This window comes from Lates calcarifer, linkage group LG16_LG22 (genome assembly GCF_001640805.2).
Source record: "Lates calcarifer isolate ASB-BC8 linkage group LG16_LG22, TLL_Latcal_v3, whole genome shotgun sequence".
In the NCBI taxonomy this organism is placed as follows: Eukaryota; Metazoa; Chordata; class Actinopteri; family Centropomidae; genus Lates; species Lates calcarifer.
The window spans coordinates 5,866,274-5,892,280 of record NC_066848.1 but is presented as its reverse complement, the minus strand read 5'-3'; the positions used below and the strand labels follow the sequence as shown (position 1 = coordinate 5,892,280).

The window sequence follows — 26,007 nt, the reverse complement described above, 5'->3', positions numbered from 1 at the left end:
CTTGTGTCTCCCGCACCGTGATGCCCACCACCCCCTCCCTATCAAACCCACCTTCCCACTGTGTCTGGAGCTGATTCACTTTCACTGGGGAAGAGAGATGGGGGGGGGGGCTGTCTCTGGAGGGACAAAGTTATGCTGATAAACTAAACCAAATTAAATAGCGGCAGCAGCAGTGGGCGCACTTCGTAATTGTATTGCTGTATAATTAAGAACAGCAGAATCTAAATTAATTGTGAGAGTTGTGGGGTATAAAACAGAGCTTTGACCACCCATTCTGACAAAGCTTCCTGAATATTAGGGTTATTTTTTAAAGAAATAACTGTATACAAGCAAAAAAATAAAGATTTGGAATAAATGAGTAAAAGGATTTTGACTAAAACAGTGTAACAACTCAAAACTTGCAAAATATCAGTCACTCAAAGTGAGAATTCCAGCTATGTCTGCAATGTGAGACAAAAAAAGAACACGAAAATGACCTCTAATACAATAGATACTTTGGATGCTTCCACTTTGCTGGCAAGCAGTGTCTTGCGTCTGGAGATTGTCTGGGGTTTGCCAAGGCTTCCCTGCTGCGGTGTCAGGGAAAGAAAAGCTGATACGTCTCATTCTTGGAGCCCTGTAGAGGGCTCATAGGGTTGGATGTGGGTAAGCCTTTGTGTACCAATAGGATCCGTCTCAGGGATGGTTTACGTCAATTGGAAATGTGCATTCCATTTAGAGGAAAAGAAGGAGGGGACGGGGGAAGAACAGACAGTTTCTTACCAATTGGGGCGATTGCCTTTCAACAACACTGATTCACTAACCTGACAGAAATTGGAAACAGTAGTGGATGGTTAATCGGACATACAAGAATATAATGATGCTCGCTGATGATAGAAGCATTCTGCAGTGACCAGAGAACATCAGATTAAAACTGTCAGGGCTGGAAAAAGTTGAGATAGTCCACAGACTTGCACTCACTAAATGTGGTAGTGCAACTGTCAGTTGTAGTTTCTCAGGATGAGTTTTAATCAGTTTGAATATGTTCCTATTAAATCATTAACCATCAAAGTTAGAATGTCAGTTATGGAAGAAATAAGTTTTCAAAGGCTGTTTTAGTATAAAGCTGAATCTGAAGGTCACTTCTAATTGGATATGTATGCAAATTATAAAGCAGACTTTTATAAATACTTGTAGATTTTCAATAGGAGACTTTTTAAAATAGAATAACCATTATTCTGAGAATATAATTACTGTCATCACTTTGCCTCAGTTGATATCTTTCATTTCTACTATCTGCATTTAGCCACTTTTACTTATGACAAGCAATAGTACTGAGTAGAGGAGTAGAAAATAGTTCAGATAAGACATCACTTTTTTAAAGTGCAGAACTATGGCATGGAGGCAGTGGAAATGAAACTGTGATTGTAGTTTTATCCAAAGTCATGTAATATTTACAAATGAGGAGAGAATAACCAATAAATCCATGTCAGACTTGTTTACACCAAGTTGTGCCACGAAGAGGGAGTCAAGAACACACTGCTCTAATATTTTGCTCAAAACACAGAATTTGCACAGTTCAGCTTTCCAGGTCATTCTTAAGATACTGTTGAAAACTTTCTGGGTCATTTGGATCACACCATAATCCAATTCTTATGCACTACGCAGCAGAGATCAACGCATAAATGCAGTCCCCTCTATTAAAGCTACAAACACCAGGAATGTGGAGGAGCCATGAAATGAAGGTGATAGATGTCAGTTAGGTTGATAAACAGTTTTAGTTTCCAGCTCTCTTCTCCAAGCTGTGACTTCACCGTGGAGGTTTATGTGTTTTTAACAAAAAATTGGTTCAGTGTGACTCAGGAGCACAATCCAAAAAGGAAATCTGGCACCTGACATGTTAAAAGTATCGAGAGCTGGAGAGAGTGACACATGTAACATGCAAATCTCACATCCTCTGTAAAATACAATAGTTTTGGGAATGGTGAACATAAAGATGTTAGTTAGAAATGGTCTTTTTAGTTAAGATTTACTTCAAATAGCCCGTGATCATGCCAAAAGTTGAGTAATTCCAATGAAAGAAATTTGGCCAGAATGGCTGGCATTGTAAAATATCCTTGCATAATCTCCCAAATGGAATGACTGCTCCGTTTGCATGACAATTGCACTATAAGATACAGTATACATTTACATACCTGGAGAGAAACTGTATTTTCTTTGGATGTTACTGTCCACATTTACTGTGCTCTTCACTTACTACATAGTTACTGGTATTAGTCTGCCTGTGGTTATGGCATCAAATGAGTCTTTGTTGCTCCAAAAACCAATGTGGCTGTCCCCCTCCTCATTTAGCTATAGTCTACTCCAGGGTTGGATTTCAGCATTATCACTGGTAGCCTCTAGATTGTTATTATTTCTTTCAAAATGTTTCAGACATCTGCATGCCCGATAACTAGTCTTTTGAAATCCAATTTGTATAGTATGAAGCTTTAGTTTGAAGCATGTGGGTGGTACAGGCATATATTATTCTTTTTGCTTTGGCAAGCAGGAAAGTAGTAAAAGTACAGCATTAGTTCAGGCAGAGCACTGAAGTCATGCCTGTGTAGGCTGACTGGCATCAGCTGTTGGCAACATTCCTTATAATGGCTCATTCAAGAAATGTCCAATTATATTCATACAGGTGTGGAACACGGACATTATAACAATACCCATCATTGTTACTCTGCTGATAACAGTTTCCTCTACCACCCCTTCTCATCATGAGGTATTTTATGTTGTTGATTTAAAGGTTGCTGTATGTAAGTTTTCTCTGCTGCAGAACGTAGTGTCTAGCAGGGAGTCGCTTACCAAGACCTTCAGGCCTTGTTGCATTCACATACACACATAAATTATGCCCTCTGAGCAGTGCTACTTCCTCAGGGCAGTCTGAAATGCTAAAGTGAGCTGTTATCAGGCAGTGGTGAGACAGGATGGCCAGGGCTAGCTGGTTAGCAACTTCAGTAGAAGAGGTGACAGAAATAGAAGCAAAACTAGAAAACAGCTCTTGGCAAAGAGAATGAAAAGATTGATGCTAAACTCACATTTCGTCTAGACTGGTAAACAGCTGTTGATACAAATGTTGGCTATGTAGCAATATAAAAATCTTACATATAGCTCCTTTAAAATATTTAATTCATGCTATGTTTATAAGGAGAAATAAACATACATGAAACGAAACAGCTAATCCTTTTCTTCCAAATCTAGCTGTGTAACATACATTTGCTATAAATGGCTGAAATATATTTAAAATTAGAGTTTGGGGGGATGACAGTGTTGGTCAATTCATCACTCTGGTTCAGGGTAAAATATCTGACTTTTCTTCTTGGCCCACCTGGTTGACAATTGTGGTTTTAAATGCCTCAACAACTACTGAATGTTAGTATTAAACTAAAAGCACTGCTGTGCTAAACGTGCAGCCACACACAGCTGCTAGCATGGTGGTAAACAACTGTTCAGTGATATTGCCTTTGAAAGAAAGATTGGAACTTCAGACATTTCCTCAAGTGTTCTCAGAATAGCAATTTTCACTGTCTAAATATTTCCCTGTTTTCCTCACCAAACACAGGTCAGTTAAGTTTCACTGTCACTGACTTCATTTGTTATTGTCTCCTCCCTCAATTTAAACATGTGTTCTCTTAGCTTATTTTCTTTCTGCAAACTTTAGACAAAATATATCTTCCTACCATGCTAGTTCATTTGACCTGATGACACAGTTGATTGTTTATAGCTGATGTATGGAGCCACATCACAGCAACCACCAATCAAAGCCTCTGTGCAGCAGAAAGCTATGGAAAACTGAGACAGTTCTTGTGCAGAAACAGATCTTCACTACCAAAACAATTACTTTTTTGGTGAGCCGCTGCCTGAAAGTCCTGATCTTATTTCTACCAGGACATACAGAGCATTTCCTCTCACACTGAGCTGGATTGTTACAAGTAGCAATTTCCAACAACATTTGAGTCACTCGACAGGCCTCTTTTTACAGAAAAGTTCTCTCATAGGTTTTGTGAGGCAATTGAGAAGTCAACTGGGGAGCAAGGAAACTGTGGAAAACATTCAAACTGATCTGTACACACCATTAATCATTAAATCGCAACACAGGCAGGACTTTCTGGCTTCCAAGGAAATACTAACTGTGTACTGACACACGGATGCTGTCCATTAGTCATCCTACACTTTCAACAAACTGGGACTCATGTTACGGGAAGGTGACTTTTATTGTCATCAAGGATTTTTCAGTGATCTGGGACACCAGTATTAGCAAACCGTGTACTCTAAACAGTACAAGAGCTATGCCGAAGGTATTATGTGATGATACACATTGTCTACAGAGTCTAGTCTGTAACAACCAAAAAGAAGAATTTGTAAAAAGGAGTACCCGTTTCCAGGATACCACATGTTTGCTTTCATAGCATCTAATTCCAGTTTTCATATAAAAATCTTTCACATATCTTGGCTTCGACCAGGCATTACATCAAAGTGAGACCAGTGTTTGACTTGTTCTCCTCTCAAAGGTTTATATGTGACCTATGTGAGTGGGATTTGTTGATACATGATTTGTAAATTCAATACAACAGAATATTTCCGGGGTGATATTATTCTTAGGATTACAACAGCATCAGGAACATTTCTATTTTATTGTCACTAAGAGTAAAAAATCTGGTGATGTGGCTCAAAACCTAGACCTGCCAAATCTTTGTTTGTGCTTAGCCAATATTCTAAGCGGAAGGATGAACAGAGGGAATCTTGTTTACTTCTTTTGTTGCCTGCAGGACTGTTGGAGGATGGCAGGCTGTGAGAACCCCATTAATTGCCTCCTGGTTGCTCATGTTTAGCGAGGATCAGACACTGCCAGCTTTATGCTTGTCAAAGTGACGTAATCAGGCCTCAGTCAACTCAGTGGGCTAGGACTTATTGCCAGATGTGTATTTTAACTGTTGGATTTGAACACAAGCAAAATGTCTCCAAATTACAGGTCTGAAATACAAAGTTAGGGTTGAGTTCTGGACTTCAAATAAATGCAGGATACTGTATAAAATTAACTTAAGTACTAATAATTGCAGTGTTTCCCTAAATTTACTTTGACTCATACTTACCTACATTTATGATTATTAAACAAGAACAATTTCACTTCCACCCTCTTTTCTCACAATTGCATTTTCATTTCTGAGATGCAATCATTTGGTAATGAGTTCCAGATAGCCATTTTCCTCCTTGTGCTGATGGGATGTGTTATGGCACAGAAGTGAGATATATTGCACAAATTTACAAGAGCTTAAGAAATGGGAGAGTTCTGGGTTCATTTAACACGGGACTTAGAAAAAGATTGATGTGTATGGACAGTGAAAGCAAGTGCCTTGAACAGTGTTGTGTTAGAAAGAGAACAAAGTGAGAGTGAGATCTCTTCAGCGCAGCGGAGAAGAGGAGGAGGAGGAGGAGGAGGGGGAGGAGCTCTGGCCTTGGGTCCCTGGGCACAGAAGGTGCTGCAGCATAGCTGAAGCTCCACTAACTATACAAACTCATCCTGCATTGTTGTGGCTCTTGAAACTAAACAAGTTTAAATTCAAGCTAATACTTAACTGTTAAAGTGTAATGTTTATTTCACACAAAAGCTCCTTGCACCAGAAGTGGAAAGCAGTGAGGTACATTTACTGAAGGGCAACTGTAAAGTGCTTTTGCTTCACTTCCAATATCTATTTTTTGATCTCATTTCCCTCAGTAGATGGTGGAGACCAAAGGGAGCTAATAGCATAATGAATATTGGACTTGAATGAAAACTGAAAACACAGCCCCAAATGAGTTGTGCTAATTTTGCTCTGTGTCTTTGTAAATAAGCAACTTTTTGCTCCTGAGTTTGCTTTATCAACTTTATAAGGTAACAGTGTTGTGTTTACAGGTTGTTGTGCTGTCACCTAGTGGCCAAGAAATAAATGAATGAGCACCCTCATCGTAAATTTTCAGAAACATTAAAAAAATCTTGTCCCCAAATCACTGATCTTACATTGTTTTTATTTCCCTCAGTTTGTTGATATCGTTTTTAAGCGTTAATCAGTGGAGCAAGATTTTTGTCTTATTGCAGGAGTTGTTGACAATAAGAAAAATATGGGATATCGGCAGACTTATCCTTAAAAGGAGAATAAGTCTTTGCTGTAGTTATAAAATGAAGCACCAAAGTTTTACATATTGTATTGTCAAGTTGAGAAGAGAATGTACTGTGCATTGGACTACAAGAGCACAATCATTAGAAACACATTGAAGAGGTGCAGTCAGCAGGAATGATATGTTGAAGAATACCAAATGTTCCAGAGGAGAATTTCCTGCTCATTATTGAGTCCAGGTTTTATAGCTGGCATTGTGCTTCTGTCTGTACACCGAAAGTTTTAAGCACTCAGGGCAAATTAGTGTGATGCAGCCATGGTGAAGGAATAACATTTGTCTACTTCCCTGCAACAGCCAGTGTGTTCAGTGCTGAAGAAAATTAGATTGTGAGACATTTTCCTTGCTGCTGAATTGGAGTTCATTTGAGGGTATGAAATCCTGGCACAATATGAAACAGAGTAATGCTACGACCTTAAGTGATTCCTCAAATTTAAGTTAGTCAGGCAGGTGATAGCCATGCTTAGTTGGCAACCACACAACCTGAAAACTAAGTTCAAGCACGGAATTACCGATGATATATTTGGGCTTTTATATCGCTCACTTTGATGGGTTTCAAACGCTGCCAGCACACTAAACCTGAGTCGTACACTGATCACATCATTCTCTTAAAAGCTTTTTGTTTCTTCTTTTTATGGCAAAAGCAAAAGATTGAGAACCAAAGCGAAGTTTTACGCAACAACTGTAACATCACAAATCGATAGCAGAAATATTAACAAGCTAAACATAGAGACATGTGCACCAATCACTTCCATGTACTAAAGTGGAGATCAACCACATGTGCTGTTAATTCTCCAACTTGATTAAACATGATTACAGAGAAAAACATAAAAACTAAATAAACTCAGTCATAAAAACAAAGGAATTTGCTAATGGGGGGGTGGGGAGGGTGATGTCGAAATGCTATCTTTGTGAAAGGTTGGAGTTTAGGTTGGTGGGGTGAGTTAATGAGTCTGAGAAATGTGCAGAGACTTGATGGTTTATACTCAGATGCCAAACTATCATCTCATCTCACCCTTGCACCTTGGCTTAATGGAGCTGATGAGGTGTCCTAACTTTACGAGGACCTTGCACAAGGAAAGACTGTGAACTTAGCAAGTGGTTCATCTTTAAAGGTGCAGACAAAAACTTGAAATAACCAAAAATAGAAGAGCCCAGAGTTAATGGAGAAAAATGATATGTTTTTAAAGCCCAAGAATGTTGTTCAAAGGGTTACTATTTGAAGTGATTTCAAGTCTCATTCAGTGACTTGGCACCTTGTGTTACGCGCTCCTGTTTTCCCCATTTGTCCCGCTAACTCCACAAGGGTCTTGTGTTGATTTATCGGAGTGTTAAGCACTCGAATGTTTATGCCTTGTACCCTGGATGACACCATCTGCTACTAATCTGTATTTCCGTCGTTGTCTGCACACAGCAGCCCAGAACAGCTCGGGACAGAGTCAAGTACAAAGACACTGATTTCCCCGTCTGGCTCTTCCTGTGCAGCTCCATCTGGATATTTCACCAATATTTACTGATCATTTTACTGATCAGTTTACCATGTATGTTCATCCTTTGTGGTTACCTTGTATACTGCAGTCAAAATGTGTTAGAGTTACTCAATACTAGGACGTGAGAAACTCAGGACAGCTAACACCTGTGCCATTTTAACATACTCTCAAAGAAATGTATGTAAACGGTAGCACTAATATGTGTATGATAACAGGAAAAATGTTCTGCATGTAGGGTGAAAATGGTGGTTAGTGGTTCTTTTATCTGTTCAGTGATTCACAACACTGGGTGCACTTCCTGACTGATTTTGGTGACTGGTTATGCACCGTTCACTGCCGTGGAATTTTTAGAACAGCTTTTTTCAAATATTTCTTTTGGGTGCTAAAGTGATGGCACAGTACAGCTTTATTAAGTTTCTGTTGATGAGGTTTCACTTTCTGATGGTGGCATTCTTTGTTTTTTTGGTTTAGTTTTAGTGTCTACTGCTGTGCATGCTAACTGCCAAAACTACTGGTTTCCAACCAAATTACTGGTGCTGCTGCTGGAGCTATAAAATCAGTTGTGAAAAATGTACTGAAATATACACAATATTTTATGAGAATAAGGCACTTACAGTATCAAAAGTAAAAGTTCTAATTATGCTGAATGGGCCCTGCACAGTCATTATGGCAGACTAGGAGTCAAAAATTGTTGCCATTGCATGTTCCATACATCCATGATAAGGAAAGAGGCACCAGGAACCAACTTTACTGCTCCACCTGACAGCACCAACAACATTATACCTCTTTTCAGTTCATGTGTCCATTAGCGCTCTGTGCTCCTGTGGGTCAGCATCACACAACACGTCAAAGTTGTCAAACTTGGTGAGAGAAAGCACCTTGTGAGGTGTCCCAGATGCTGACTCCTTTGACATCTACTTTAACACATTACATGGGATAAAAGACGCCAACTGTCACACCCACTGCTCATTTTTGTTCTTGATGCCCAGTGTCCCACATAACAGGCCATTATTGGGCAGATACCATGAAGTCTGATCCTGCCAGTTTACACCAGGTCTTTAAGGCGGCATTGAAAGCACTCATCAAGTATGTTGCCTATGAGCTCAACCACCATTTCAACCATTCTAGCATTTACCAGCACTACTGATGTCAAAGATTGTGTAAGATTAAACATTTATTTTATAAATGTTTATTTTATAAATGTGTGTGTGTGTGTTTATTTTATAAATTATTTTATAAATTTATTTTATAAATGTTTAATCTTTAATCTAAATTTAATTGTAATTTATATCCATCAGTCGGGTTCCTTATGTCTTGTAAATAATCCATGGAACAGTACAAAACCAGAAACAACTTGCATGAGTCACAGCTATATGACAACAGTTTTTGACATGTGCACAAAATATTCCCCTCCCTTGACTTTGAGTTGCACTGAGTTTATAAAAACAAAAGAGCAGAGATCCTCAGAGGTCTGTGAGGGATCATTAAACTGCACGTGTTTCATGATGTATATCTTGGTTTGTCTTTAGATAAAGTGCTCATGAGAGAAAGGGAAGGCCCTGCATTCAGAGCTCAGTCCAGGCCAGAGACCAGAGAGCCACTCAACCACCAAAATACTTTACAGTGTATGCAAAATGAACATCTAGATTGTGAGTTCTGTACTGTATCTTCCTATCTTCCCCCAAAGTGACACTCTGTTCAGTGTCGTCATATATCCAGTGTCCTAGTTCCATGCAAAGTTGTAGACAGACAAAATTCTTCACTCTTGTCAAACTGAATGATAAAGCGTTATGCGGGTGTGGCTATTCTTGAAATCCTTTTATTTGCAAGAATAAACACGTCATTCTTTACTGGTGAGATCAATGCAGGGAGTGCACCCCAAACGACCTCACACAGACAAGGAATGTACATTTCTTTGGTTTGGGAAAGTGCGCTCCCTGATTTTTAGAGTAGCAAGTTAATTCATTCAAGAGAAGATACTGACTCCTAGACACACACACACACACACATGCACACACTCATATACACATTCCAGCACATTAAAATTGAGAAAGAACATGGCTACATAAATTTACTCCAAAGACAATTTATTGCGTTTTGTTCCAGTAGAAAGTTTCTTCAGCTTGCAGGAACACTAAAGCTCACTGACAGGACAGACTCAACCTTGCCAGTGCATACCTATCTTTGTGGCACACACACACACACACACACACACACACACACACATTCATACATATTAAGGTGTATGACAAAAGAATAGGTACCACCCCATAAATCCCATATAACATCAGCCTGCTTTCTTTAATGTATAACATAAGCTTTTGTGATAGGGAGCCTGGCAGCTGATATTGTGCAACTTCAAAGCTATATTTCATCTGACCTAGCTGAGGCTGGTGCTACACAGAGAACAATCTTAACAGGCAGTCTGCCTCAGTATCAATTAAAGCATGCAGTCCAAAAAGACAGAGTAAATCAAACGCAGAACATTGGACAGGGGACAAGGCAGAAATGAGCAAGCTTCTGAAAATTCACCTCCGTCTGAGGGAGTTAGACAAGGCGGCCTATCAGGATTTATCATTCTATCATCAGCATCAGCGTCAGATAATGCGTCAAGTACAATATCTTTTCCTAATAGGCAAGAGATGAGTGACGCTTGAAGTTTCATTCCATTCTAGATAGGCAGAGTTTTCCTTCAGCCTCTCTCAAGACTGTAGCTGTGGGTTATAACATGTCGGCAGTGATAATGGCAGCATAGTAGGAGATAATAAGAGTTTCTCTGGTCAAGGAAAAAAATGAGAATGGTGGTGAAATGTCCCCAGGAAATATTACATTTTTAACTTTGGTGTTATACTTATGCAACTTAGACAGAAAAAGCTTAGCATAGAACCTAGGAGCTTACAATCTCCACTAGTAATTTTGGTATTACATATAAAACATTTTGATTGTTGAGACAGTGAATTGAAACCTTACAATACTCAAATCTATTTTACCACGGAGAAGCCAATCAAGATGTATCATCTTGTGAGAGCACTACTGAAAACAAATGCAATTTGTTTCAAGACACCGTAACAAGACATGCTTGAATTTGCTGAATGAGGACTATGCGCAAGTAAATTATTAAAATTTTATATATAAAAATGTTTCAAACAATAAATGGATAATTAAAATTAATGCATACAAGCAAGTCTCCTTCTGACATTAAATTCTGAACAATGTCTGGAAGGATAGAGAACACAAATGTCCAAATTAACGGTCTTTGTAATATGATCAATGTGTGGTTTCCAGAGTCACTCCATAACCCAGATAATTAATTTTATTAGTTTTCTGGAGCAACTGACCGTCATCACAAACTAAAATCAGAAAGCTGGATTTGGAGCTGAGGTTCTGTGATAAGCAAGGTTTCAATGTGAATATAATAATATTGTCAGAATATAAATGACACAATGAGGAAAAAATAATAGGAGATTGCTAAAAACAGAAGGAAACAGAAGAGGCCCTAAAGTAGAACTGTCAAGTACATATTACATGCATTTAAGCAGGATGCAATGTTTTATTTATGCTTCAGATACACAAACCATCAGTGTAGCCCTTTTATACATTTCATTTAACAATGTTTAAATCCTATGTTTTAAAATTCTGTTCTACTACAGTTGAGGAGAGTTGCTGTGAGGAGAGAAAATGCCGAGCTCAAACAATGCGGATGGGTGTGTCAGTATGAACAGTAGTAGCATCTGTGTGTCTGGCAGCCAAAGAGGTCGCACCCAGTTGATGTCATCGTTCTATGTGCTGATGTGCAAAGTAGTGGTCACAGCCAGTGATGTAGAGGTAAATCTGTTGCGCATACTGAACAAACAAAATCTGATTCTTAACCATGTGGCATGTGCATGAACAGATGGGAATAACTGCAAATGAAATAGTTTTCCGCAAATTTAGCTGTAATTATCTGTAATTGAGTAAATGTTGTATCACGATAATGTGGTTAAATGAACCTAGTGAAAGATACTCAATCAAACCATTGATATCTCCTTGGATCCTAGTCAAAAGAAAAGTGGTCTAATGATGCACATACCGGTTGTTTAACAGAGCTAAGTGAGCTGAAATGGGTGGCTCCTACTAGCAAAAGGAATTCAAGAAGAAGAACATACAAAAGTACATTAAACTTTTTGTTGTACCTATTTTTTTTAATCTTCAACAGCAAAAAATCTAAACTCTCTTTTTCCCCGTTTAAACGGGGTTGGAACTGCTTTAATGAAACCTGCATGGTCTTTGCAGCAGCCTGCTGTAATTACCCAGTCATGTTGGGGATGCCATGCACAGCAGCACCAGTATCAGGAGACAGACAGGCCCCACTGCTGGACTGAAAGAGTCTCAGCTTCCCATCCAGGGTCCCAGTCAGCAGCTAGGACAGACAGAGGGAAAAAAACATTACATCACGTTCAGCTTTTACTCTTGTGGCTGATAACTCCCAGGAACTGTGTCACACATCACTTTCCTTTTTACAACTCTCTATTTAGAGGACCAAGTTGCATAACAGCACACCTGCTGACTTAAAGAAAACAAGCATCTCCAAAGGTCAAGATCCATACCGTTTTTTCCACTGAAATTCTTCATTTTCCATACCTGCCATTTATCACAGAAAACATGACGCCTCCTGGCCAGAACTCTGTTATATAACTTTGTTTAATCAAAAGTCAGGCCTGAGGTTCCCGCCAGTGCTAGTCATCATGAGGCAACTGTTTACAGATTAATAAAGCACCCACGCATCAATAAACTAACATCAACCCACAGTCTGCACTCTATACACATGTGCAAACACACATACACACATTGCAGCACACTCACTAACTAACATGATGATGCAGACACAGACGAGCAAACGTGCACATCCACTTCTTCACTATATTTATTGTCAAGCAGCGAGGATTATCTCATCTTTTTATCAGCCAGTGGAGCAGATGAGAGTGAGGGAACATTACCTCAACAACTGATAAGCAGCAACATTTGGGGTTCAGAATGACTGACTGACTGACCATGATACATATTCATATCTGTGGCTGCTCAAAATTGAGTATATAATATGATGGAACAATCATAATTTGAGACAGTTGTTCACAAATGGCTCTATTTTCACTTCAGTGTTAAGTGTATGTAATGTGTAAGACCAGGGCATGTAACAAACCATTTCAAATCTATTTCATACTACCTCAAGCCAGGGTTATTTGTACTGCACTTAATCCCACTTAAAGTCTTAAAGGACTTCACAAATCCTGCATGATGAAAAAGAAGTGAAAACAATCCCAACAGACTGCAAACTAAATGGTAATGCTTGGGTGAATGTCAAGATTGGCTGTGGAGTATCAATGTCATTTATGGTGATTTCAGAGATTTTTAGGTTGCTGCAGAGACAGAGTATCTTTTTAAAGTATATTAACAGCGGGAATCTTGGAAAACAATAATTTGCCAAGCAGTGATAAAAACCACATTTGGTACAATAATAGTCCAACATTTTTTCCCATGTACTAAAGCTGTTTTATGCAGGAGAATTCATCTTTTACCAGCAAACAGATGCCTGTGCTGGGAAAGGGAGTCACAATAGCTGAGGTCTGAGGATGACTCAAAACATACAATGACTAAATTGGGGTGGATTCAATCTTCCTTTGATGGGCGATCCTTGCAGCCTCTCTTCTATAGACACACAAAGGATTTCCAGGTGTGTGTGTGGAGCCCAAAGACAAGAGGATTTATCTTAAAAGGCAGCCAAGCATGCACAAATACATTTCACTCACATAAGCATTTGTTGCACTTTGTTGCACTGTGTTTTTTTTAGTGTATAAAAATGTCTGAGACTCTCCCATTAAACAAACAGTTTGACAGCTCATTTCACTAGCTCTTCTATCTTAAAGGGATCTTCTTTTGCCATGACCTCCTGCTCAATGACCTTAATGAACAATAGCCAAGCTGTCTGGGTCCTGCCCCCGGGCTGCTAAAATAGCTATTTAAAACTTAAAGAGGGTCAGAGAGCAGTTCGAAGCTCTCTTCATCAACTGCCAGCCAAAACCATTAGACTGTGTAATCGTTCAAGCATTACACTCCTCCATGCAAACATGCAGCTTAGGGTTGAAAGTAAACCCTAGATTGTCTATAAAGGTGATAACGACATTGATATCGTCATGAACTTGTAAAAAAAAACAAAAAACAAACAAATAAACATCTGTAATCCAACAGATTCCATCTCTGCAACCATCCATCTTTGTTCACTTAGGCTGATCCAAGCTAATATTATGAGGACTGACGGTTTTGGGCGACCTTAAGGATCAGAAGTCAGTGCATGTTGCGAGCTGATTAACTGTAGACAGATAGCAGGGGTCACACTGGGTCATCGCAAGTGAGTTATTAGGCTTTCTTCAACATCCCTCTTCTAAGAAATGCAGTTTTCGTAGGTTTGTTCTCTGTTTTAGGATTTATGTGCAGTGCCAGATGTCCTTACGCAATTCTGTAACTGCATATAGGTTTTCAAAGTCATTTACAAGCCTATGCTTTTCAATTTTTGTAGGATTTAAATTTTTTTTTTTTTTTACATATAGCAACATATTTTTTGGTTAATTTCTTTTTATGTTTAGAATATTAAAGTCTCGTTCAAAACTTTTTAGGAACTCTGGGATTGTAAATCAGGTTGAGAATTTGCATGGTGTGTCACGCATATTACATAATCTAAGTTACCGTCAGACGTACTGGCTCAGTACCATGGAAAAAAGATCACAAATCAATGGTTCAAAGCAGGAATAAAACTGATGGGTTCCACTTTCCAGTTGTGATGGACAACACGACATATTCCAACATACCAGGATGTTCTGTTCTGTACATGTTGGAGGTGCGTTGGAGTTCATGTAGTTTACAAACTACATGAACTTTCATTAAAATAAATGTCTATTGCTAATGGAGACTAATATTAATAGTCTGAAGACATAACATTTTTCACTGTTTTTTAAATTAAAAAAAAAAAAAAATTCCAATTAGGTTGGCATTAATCTAACCTCAGCTGGTATTATTTTCATTATTATCATTATTATTATTATTATTATTGATGACAATTAATATAATCCAAATACAGAAAGTAACACAAACGTTATATCTGCTGGGCTCAGACTTTCTGCCTGTTCATCCATCTACCCCCTAGGCAGTCTCTGCAAGTGTGTGTATGTGGAGCTCATTTCTAAGGCCCTGGACAAGCTCATCTGAGTGAATGTAACAGACTGCAGAGGAATAAAGATACAATCAGACTCAGAGAATTCCATGTGTTTGCTTCAGAAGATACGCATGGAAGGTTTCTTAAAGACACTTAACAGTTTTAAAGTGCAGGGAAAAGCCAAAAATAAAAAGAATAGTGAATGTCTATCAAGGGTGACACAATCACAGAGCATATTATTATTTCTTAATTATTTTATGACAGTGTTGGAGGGCCATCCCTGTCAATATCCCAGCCATTTTAAAAGCAAGTTGAATGCCATCATCAAATGATCAAACTGACATGGGTAATCCCTTGAAAGTTCTCATTCGGTAGCCTCAAGAAAGGAATAAAAATTCTACTTCTACAATATAATTATACAGTCTGTATTTGTGTGTCTTTGAATGAATCTATATCATGCTTATTTGAAAAGAACTGTTTGACTTTTTTTTCCTGCCAGGAGTTAAATGAGAAGACACCACTCCCGTGTCTGTGGCTGGACTCTAGAGCAAGCAGCTGATTAGATTAGCTTAGCATAAAGACTTGAAACTGTCCAAAGGTAACAAAATCTGCCTACCAGCACCTCTAAAGCTTATTAACTAACTAGTTGTATCCCATTTGTTTAATGTTATATCCTATTAATTTCTTATTTCAAAAGAAACACTTGTTTGCAACAGCTTGTTTGCTCTTACACTGTTAATCTCTGTGTATTCAAAGTGTTAAATTATACAGCTCATGTAATTTTTCAGTTACTGGAGACATAATATATACTATTTAATCATTCTGTCTTCAACTGTAAATATGCACATCTGAGCTACCTTAAAGCAATGAAGCTGCACACTCTAGACAAAATGTTTGAGTGTTCAGGCAAAGAACAGGACAAGAATATCAACTAACACCATGGCGAACTGAGAAAATGCCGTCTATTACATGTGAGAGGATTTGATACTTAATGCCTCTTGAAACTTTGCAACTGGACCCAAAGTTTTTATTTCCTCACTTCCTGTTCATTGCAGTTCCAGCTGTGTTGAACACCAGCCAGTTGATTTCAGTGAGGCTGTCTCAGCTCAGTCTGTGTCTCACTCTGATGTGACATTCTGGACCAGACAGCAGAGTCCACCTCTGTATTTGCTGTCTGGCCACTACAGTAAGAAGAGAACGTTTTGCTCTCCGGGGTCAGGCAAAGAGGAAATGAACAGATAAAAAAAAATATATATTAAAAAAACTAAAGAGTGTGAATAGCTTTTCAAAAGACAAATGGCCACAAATGAAATGATACATTAAAAAGGTCTAGTGGGACACCAGCTGCATTTCTGCCTGCAAAGAGCAAAGATGATATGTGCTGACATATGGAGACAAGAGTAGCACTGAGCTTGAAAGCCAATGAGATGATTCACTCATTGTTCATCTTCCTAGTTGGGACGATAGAACATGTTAACTTTTAGAGACAGCTGCTTGTGTCAGTAAGCGGTCACAGTCCTGCACTAACTCCAACACATGAAGTGCAAATGAGGTCCTAAGTACCTGAGGGAAAGAGTACAGAAAGTTCTCACTTAATCAAAAGACTGACACTGAAAACTTTTGTTTTCATTTTAAAAAGAGATCTAATTTGGGTTTTGTTTCTTTTCTTATCCCCTTCCAGCAAACACACATGAATGCATTTAAAAATTGACAAGATATGTCAGAGTGCAGCAGCGTCTCTGGAACAGAAGAGAGTTCAGTATCTTGCTCAAGGTTACTTCACAGAAACAAACAGACACATTAAAAGACAAGAAAACTGGCTGACTGTGATTTTAATTTGTATGTTTTCAACCACAAACACTTTTAATCAAGCATTTTTTATGTCAGACTACTAACAGTTAATTTTGTTTAATAGCTTTTAAGCTTACTTTTAGTCTCTTACTTTGATTTTCAAATAATATTCACGTGATCTGAGAGCAGCTGATTCACCTAACACTGAAACTCCTTGTCGGTATGTTTAACACTCTGAAACAAGCACACCTGGTTTAGGATTATTCAAAGCATAACCCCCATTTTCATTTGATGGCTCTGGCTTGTAAATGTCTGCTACTGCACCATCCTGTTCATTTCCAGCCAGTCTCCCACATGTAAAAGTTACAACTTTCACAAATGTTCCAATTCATATGAGTCACATTTAATAAAGGCTGACACAATATACGGACACATTAACGCCAATGGGTTTTTCGTCACTTTTTTCTCTCTTTCTGCTTGAATTAGTTGTAACTTTTCATTACAAAAATGTATATTTGTCACCTCCTCCTTTGTCCATTCTCACTGGATATTAATTTGCTTTTAAGTTCAGTTTGTAGAGAACCATTCATTATGGTCTTACTCAAGGTGGTAGAAACTCAAGAACCAGAATATACAAAGAACACTGATGGAGGAGGGCTTTGCCATTTGTGATCAATATCAATACTGAGTGAGATTCAATATCCAAGGTACAAAGATATTAATCACAAACACAATAGTAGCACAAACAAGGAGATTCAACAACTTTTGCTATAAAAAGAAACATCAGCATTAAAAACAGTCCACTGAAAACCAAAGAAGAGGAGCACTGTCCTTTTAAAGAACTTATCTTCACTAATAAGCTCATCTTTGGCATATTTTACAAAGAGGTTTCCACTGCTGATGTGGAACTATGTAATTGGAGCTATCAACAGCTTGGGATGAGACAGTACAGAAATCTGAGTAACCCAAATAGAGCACAGCCCCATGAAGTCTTTTCCTCTAGTCTGACCTAGTAACCTGTTTCTCTGAAGTCACTGTTGCTTCGCCTCTGGCTACAGCATTTTTCTTTGCCTTTACTTATGATCCTAAATCTCTTAAATTCAAAAAATCACTGGAGGAAGTAACTGTAGATACAGTATCAACACTGTCTTGTTTTCAGTCACTACTCAAGTGGGACAAAGCTTCATTTGCCTCCCACAACTCTCCCACAAAAGACATTAAAAAGAGAACATCCTCACGTGTTGAAGCAGCAGAGACAAAAACACTCCTGTTAAAAGTGAGAAAATACTTCTAAAATTTGCAAGTCAACTTTTATGGTAGCACATTTAGGTCCAACACAGGGAAGCTTACAAAACTTTACAGAGGTACGCCATGTGAAATCCCACAAGATTTTACAAGACAACAAAGTGAAGTGACAGTAAAAGTTGGGATCTCTCATTACAGACTAAAGTACAAGAATAAACCTGGGGGAATGAACCCTGGAGCTAGATCTGCCTGCTTGATGGTCTTTTAAGTATTAGGGTGGAAAACATGAGTGAAAAATGAGTGGAAAATATGCATTGCATTATCTGTCTGTGCCTTGCATTGAATGGTTCTCACAGCAGTAAATATGGAGAACATCTGGCCCTCAAATGTGGCTAAAAATGCAAGGTGAGCACAGGTTGGGGACACTTTTTGCCAGTATTTTTTCATGTCTTGGTAAGGAGAAAGCACAGGCTAAGGAAAAACAGCAATGTTACCATTATGATATCACAGGGCCTTGGTCTCAGTTAACTTTGAGACTGACCAGCCATTTCCCAGGACTTCTTGAACTTCTACTCATTTTTTATTTACACATCTGTCCTTTGGCCACAAACAAAAGAAAAATAAAGATAAATATGTATGCATCCATTCCAGTCAGACATTAGATCAACCGCATTAAGGTTAACTAGAAACAGCCCCACAAAGCAGAGCCAAGCACTAAATATATCAGTCGTAAATCAGTTGTCTAAAGAACAGGAAAGAAACACTTCTCAGTTAATGTGACAGAGAGATTTCTGTAATTCTTTGTGCATGAGAAATCTTACACTCTAAGTAAGATTAAGAAAGGAGAAATCATGAGGACATTACAGTTACAGTCAAAGGTGTAACCCTCTAGATTCTATAGAGCTCAACTCAGCAGCATCTTGAATTAATTATAAATCCTCACGTTTTCCAAGATACTTTTTTCTCAGATTTTCTCAGACACAGCCTTAATTGTTGTTTCCCATGTCTGACCCTTTCAAGAAGCCTCAGTGTTGCAGGAGACTTAGAGCATCTCAAGCTATCAGTGTGTTTCATTTAAGACTTGTATAGCAGGATCTACCATGTTTAGCGGCATTATAAATCTGCAGCCGTGTAATATACATCAGCTGTATCACTAGTATTACAACTGTATCAATCAAACAATTCATCTGCTTGAGAGCAAACTGGCTCTGCTGATGAAGAACATGTGATAAAACTGTGGAACATACTAGTAAGTCGACCTTCAGTTGGGACTGTTTTGACAAACTACTTTTTCCAAGGTAAAAAATGAACTGAATTACTTTCTATTCTTAACATGGACAAGAGGTCATAAAAGTGCTATGGATGGAACCGCAACATTTACTGAGCTTGCATGTCAACACGTGTCTCCATGACAACTGAACTAACCTAACTCCCTCCACTACTGAAGACTGTGTGATATGGTTGAAAGCTAGTAAGAGGACTTCAGGTTGAAATGGTTTTGTCAAACCACCCTGAAATTAATTTGGGGAAACTAATGGGCAAAGGGTATGAATCTCTTACAGTGGATGATGAGAAACAGCTCTGTCTCACTGGGTTAGCAAACAAAAAGGTAGCTGATGCTGGTGGAACTGGTGGATGCACGTGACTGTCCCCCGCTTTGTGCTAATTAGAAAACTGCTTGACAAACACTGGGGCAGATAGTTTGCCAACACATAACTGCTTGTGTAATAAGAAACTGTAATTCAATAAACTATACTATTATTGGTCATTGGTTAGTATAACAAAGCAAGTTTTCTTTCATGAGCACCAATTTCTGTGCTTAAAAATTAAAACTGGAATGAGACAAACAACTGCCAAAGCAAACACACAAAATCCTGAATAAGTACAAAATAGACTGAAAAAAAAATGGCCTCAGGTCAGGTACTGTACCTAACAACAGTAAATATTGATGCCACAGCTCTCACTCAGTCCATGTTCTATGCATTAATATCAACATAACTTTGAATCAAGATGTTTCCATAAGGATATCCTGATTTCCAAGATGGGAAGACGGCTCTTTATCTAGCTCCAGACCCCCTGGACTTCAATCTGTTCAAATCTTAGCAGGTATCTGTAGTATTAGATGTCCAGTGATACAAATCTGAGAATAGAAATCAATAAGAGGTGACCTCATAAAAATTACACATCAATATCTGAAGAAAGACAGATATTTCACAGATTATCTGCACAAATTTGAACATTTGTAAAGAAAAGTAGCCAGATTTCCATGTGGAAATAATTTGTTAAGGTATTACTGCAATACTACTATGGTAAGTGGTTACATTTGTGTTCTAATATATCATGTAAATGTTGAGTTTGATAGGATTAAAGCAATATTTTAATCTATCCATCTGACACTGATGGTGAAAAATACAATTATGTTTCTGTCTGTTGTGCCAACATTTCTTGATTTTTGGGGTTTCTGCCTCACCACATCCTATCAAACAGAACAGAGTGTGGAGAAGTACTGATGGGCAGTGAGCATGCTCTGACTGATGAAGTGTGTCTTCAGACTCTGCAGATCACTGTAATTCAGCCAGTAAATGGCCATGGATCAAACTTTCCACTTTCAAACTTGGAAATCTGAATGTATCATTGTGCTGCAATGGAGTTACACAGATGGACATGCAGATTTAAAACATGTGCCTCAAGTCCAACAGACAGTCAACAAGAAGTCTCGTGAGGCGTTCAGCAGAGGTTGTGATATTATATTTTAAAAGCTTTCTTTTGCAATTCTACTTGCTTTGAACCAGTTCCAAAGGAAAATCATTAACTGGACAATAAAACACTTCTAAGGGGAATAGTTGCTCTGTGAGAATTGCTCTGGAGATTTTGTTGGAGACACTGATGGCATTAAGTAGCACTGTAAACTTTGATTTCTTATTTTCCTGTAATGGCAAATCAAGATAATCAAGATATGCTAAGCTTTATTTTTTCTTTGCCAAGATTGCCTACAGTCCCTAAATTTCTAGGGATATCCACCAGTTTAGACTGATAGTAGGCCAAACATAGAAAACAGATTTGGGATGACCTGAAATAAAGAGATCAAAGCAACAAACTTAAGCATTCAGAGCAGTTTTGACATTTGATACTCACACAATCCCATCAATATTGAATTTTGCCTCTGTTGCATCAGTTATGTGCAACAAAATGGCATGACGTTAAGCTACAAGAGATCCAGTAAAAAATGACAGTCATCAGAAAAGTGGAAAGCAGCTCCTGATGTCAACAAGCACATTCCTGTTGACTGTGCAAATGTGCAGCTAGTCCCACATTGGAACAACCCTGCAGGCAGTCAGTCATACAAGTGGATCTGCACAGTGCACAAAGAGTCACTAGATCCCACAGAGTTATGGCGCGGAAGAGCGGTAGTCATTATCTGATTGGACTATAAACTGACCACCACTGTTTAAACCCACAAAGAGATTTGGGGGATATTCATTTTAAATGAAAATGGTATTAGTCCAGGAGGCAAGCATTTATAAAAAAAGGTTGTTGTATATAAATGCAAGCATAATCTTTTGTGTGGGTTTATACATATAGAAATTCTCTGGTATTCCTACTTTTGTATGGGAATAATGTGTCTGGTTAGCAGTTTCAGTATAATGTGCAGTATGTAAAGACAAAAGGGCACACACCCAAACACTGAAACACACAGTATTTATTAGTATTCATTTGTAGAAATGCTATGAGGAGCTGAGTTTCTTATCATATTTAGCTTAATCACTATTTTGAAATTTAAATTTCATCCACCCTGAACTTTGGGATGGTCTCAATAAGCCCTGCTATCTGACCTCAGCCTAAGGTTACCATTCCTTCTTTCAAATACTTGGAGAGCAGAGCACATGGAGATCTGATTCTATGAAATATTTGAGAAACTCATGTTTCATCTTTTAAACTAATCACTGTGAATTTTCTAATCACATCACATGGAGAAATCTCAAGAATCATATAAAAGGTACATCTTCTTCAAAACTCCAAAAATAAGACTTGCGAGGTGAAGCATTTTCACGGACTAAGGATGACATGACCTCTGACTGACACTGCTCTTCACTGTGACCTCTTTGCTTTTAAACATTTCTCCTTCATACCTGTTTGAGATGCTTGAGATAAAGAACAGTTTTTGGCATTTGAACAAAATCCACTAATGAGCTGTAGCAGGGGATGGATCTTCAGTTATGTTATATTATGATCAGTATGTTCTTTGGGATGCAGCAAACATCATCCAAATTGCCAGATACATGCTTTAAAGAATCAGCTGTCCTCATGCTTCATTAACTACAGCATGTATAACTGCAGATTACACTGTTGATGTGCATGCATTTTTAGGGATAGAGTGGAGGGTAAACACACATTAACACTGTTGCCTGTAGGCATGTCGCCTGGGGTGTTTATGCAGAGTTAACATAGGTCAACATCTGGAACATAAGACAAATCCCTGGTTTTACTTTGTCTGTCTGATGTTAGTAAGAAAGTGAAAGTAAGACAATTACAATACCTGTACAATCTGTTTACTCAATAGCATACATGGATAACAGAGCCACAGAGACAAATGGTAAAGAGAAGTTCTTACCTCTGGTGTGGCAGGGTTGAACGTCACACTGAGCACAGTGTCCGAGTGTTTCTGGAGTTTGTGGAGGTAGCTGCTGCTACGGATGTCATACACATAGGCCTGAAATGAATGAGATGGACAACATGAACAAAAGCAGAAATTAACTGTGCCATGCAGTGATGTACAGATGTACATGAACCTATATACAGTGACCCACTTAGTGAAGCTCATTATGGGCATATAATACATACACTACACAAATGTGTTTAAACTGACTAAGAAGCACATATTAATGTAGATTTGATACAACTACATTAAAGGTCAACAGAAAGACATAGGCAGATGCAAAAAGATTTGCTTTACGGATAGTTTCAGCTTTTTTTTTTTAAACCTTTGTGCTCATCATGTTTTAATTTTGCAGCAACATTCCAGGTTTGACCTCCAGCGCACACATGTACAGGGATGCTTCATACACATGCAGTCATTGTATGTACAGCTAACATCTATACCATCATGCCCATTAGTACACGTAAATACTAAAAAGAGAAGAAAAAAAAACACTTCTTTAACACTTATTGTCTCTGTACAGCAAATCCAAAAGAATTAAGTACATTGGTGCTAGCATTACAGTACAAAATACTGTAATGCTGACCCTCAATGTCTTTTTTGGTATTGCAATAAAAAGACCTCACCTCATAGAACTCAAATACTTAGCACTTCAAATTAAGTGGCCATTGAGACTAATTAACTCTTTACTTGTGGGTGTTAAGTAGGTGTAGATTTTACACTTGGCCTTGGGTGCACAAAAAGAAAAAAACATCTGCATACTGCTTGTGTAGACATCTTAGAATCAACACTCAAATTTGAAATCTTAGAAAAGATATGCGGATGTCTTATCAGCTTGTTAGCACAATTTTTTAATCACAATCAGTGAGTTTTAAGACTCATTTGTTTGCCTCAGTGCCATGAGCACAGATAAAAACAGATGTGGAGATGTTTGTTACAAGACGGCAACTCATCAAATTTCCTGCAGCTGCTTTGTATTATGTTTCCCTGAAGAAGGCTTCAAGTGAGCTCTGTCAAATGGTCCATGGGTAGAGTGTCTCCTGTCTGAGGCATATGACAAGTGTGGTGCCTAACAGGGCATTAGATACTTGGAAAAGAAAAGTTCTTTCAGGAATGCTAAAATATCACAAGGATCCCCAGATGTATCAGTTTGTACCAACAGTAACTGAAGGTAAGAGCAGGGGCAGTAGAGTCTGAGGTATGAAAACCGCATCACCAGGCAAACGTCTTGATTAACTCTTTATGAAAAGGAATCTGTTATCTTTTAAATAATCGATTTCATGTCAGGTGAGGGGGAAGTCAAAAAGGGTGAAACTAATACATACAACAGGTTAAATTCAACCTCACTAAAGTCATATTCTACTCAGATTGTTTTTGGCCTTATGTTTTTTGGAAAATGTGTAATATGATCTAGGGAGTCTTTTTAGAGTATTCAGGTTTTTTTTTTCCATGATTGCTTTTTGATATATTAAGACAAGTACAAATGTGTCTGGCTTATAGAAGTCTCAGGGCAGCTACAAATAAATATGGTGTAGCTCAGTACCGTATACTCTCCCGATTTCCACGAAATGTTGGAAATGTCCGATCTCGACAGAGATGCTCTCAAATCTACGTGCTGTGCTGTGTCCCCGTAATTAATAATAACCAGCGGCATGCATATATTATTCCACTGCTTTCAACAAGCACGTACACCAGAAGAAAAAAGAAATGGATAAGGAAAAGGGAGGCAGTCTTCTGAAAACGTCTTCTAAGCAAGTATAAGGCACAGTCTGGAAAAGCAATTAAACAGTTCTGCTTCAACATGAATGTTGAATTTGACTTCTATGGAAAAAGGCTTGAGTCCAAATAAAAATCTCTGAGGCAAGCACAAACAGTCCTCACCTTAAATGGAGGTGGAACTGATAAAGATATCTTGCTGTTTTCCCCCATGTCTTTCACATTTACAAGGTCAAATTATGGTCTAAACAATATAAAGCATATATAAATTCTATATAAAATAATAAACTGTATTAAGTCAGAATACTTTGCTGCTTACGCCTCTGGTGAACTGCAACACAATTTAACACATATGTAATACTCAATGCCTTACAGTCCCCAAATGCGCAAAAGAGAATCTACACATTTATTACAGTTCTACCCCTTCACAAGAATTTAATGCAAAATGTGCCATAACCTTTTACATAAGGACAACTTGAAAAGCAACCATTCATACAGTGAAGTGTTGCATGTAGTTATCAGCTGGTTAGCATATTAACTTAGCAGGCAAAGTTTGCAGATACACAAACACTAATGATACCCCTGTGCACGACTGAGGTATGCAACAGGTGTGGAGTATGATGTTATTCTCATCCCTAAATTTTATTGACACATTAGCCATCAACTTTTTACATCTCTGTTGTGGGCTGATGGATAGCCTCTTTTATTGCTTCGTCACTCCCTTCAATTTGGTATAAATGAAAACTTGATTATCCTTGTAATCTTATCCAATTATGATTGTACTTTGCTGTCTTAAATACAGTATGACCAGAGAAGTGTACACAAGGGAGAGTGAAACACACTATAAGAAAGAACCCAGAGTATTAATAACTTACACAGTTATCCTCTGAGCCTGAAGCAATGAACCGGCCGCATGGTGAGATGGCTGAAGAGCATGGATGACAGCGATTTTGATGGTTCTCATACCGCCGCACACACCTGAGGAGGCGATGCACACAGTGGGTAGAAACGAGGTCAAATAAACTCAAACCAATTAATATACTGTATATCAAGATTGGCTTATGTAATTGCAATGGAGATATTAAGAGCACATTAATACTATAATTTAGCCATTCAAAATTATTTTACCCAGAACTCTGTGTGCCAAGAAAGATGTGAAATAGTAAGAATCATTGTTGTTAATATAGACTATTTAAAACTGAAAAGTAATGTTTGAAAAATGGTATCAGCATGAATAGTGTTTCACATGACTGCAGTTATTTTTATGTTGAAATGATCTGTGGGGAATAACCAGGGAGCAGAATGCCACCGTGCAGACTTCACATTTTACAAACATCTCAACCAGCCGAAGACAAGGAGTTGAGTATGACTCAAGCAAAACACAGGAAAAGAGAAGGTTGTAGTTGACGAATTGCCCCCTCGTGCAACTTCTGTGCTGTTTCATTTGGTTTGCAACAGCATGTAATGTCTTTACAATGCCACTAACAGCTAGGGTTTCTATATGGGCTGGCATGTTGGCAGGGCAGGGCTGTGACGGGATCTGGTGAGAGCATGTCTTTGACATTCACATGCTAATGTCATTAAGCTGGACTAAAAGTAGGTCATATTCACTGGTAACCATAAAGAAATTTGATATACCCAGTACCAGTGAGTTCTTGAAACACGCAGAGTCGACACATGGGAACCCATTCATACAATTCCTAAGCCATAAATACAAACTTTATGAACGTACAATGTTGAAGTCTGTG

General features: G+C 38.3%; 1 protein-coding gene across 1 annotated transcript in view; it reads right to left on the bottom strand.

Annotated features, from left to right (window-relative positions):
• The window catches only part of wdr27 (WD repeat domain 27), a 72,635-nt gene that overhangs the window by 23,135 nt on the left and 23,493 nt on the right, over nt 1-26,007 (bottom strand). The window contains exons 22-24 of the mRNA XM_051076485.1: nt 25,135-25,237; nt 22,499-22,597; nt 11,954-12,063 (exon numbers count right to left, since the gene is read on the bottom strand). Of these exons, the coding sequence (XP_050932442.1) occupies nt 11,954-12,063; nt 22,499-22,597; nt 25,135-25,237 (312 nt within the window). The remainder of the gene's footprint in view (nt 1-11,953; nt 12,064-22,498; nt 22,598-25,134; nt 25,238-26,007) is intronic.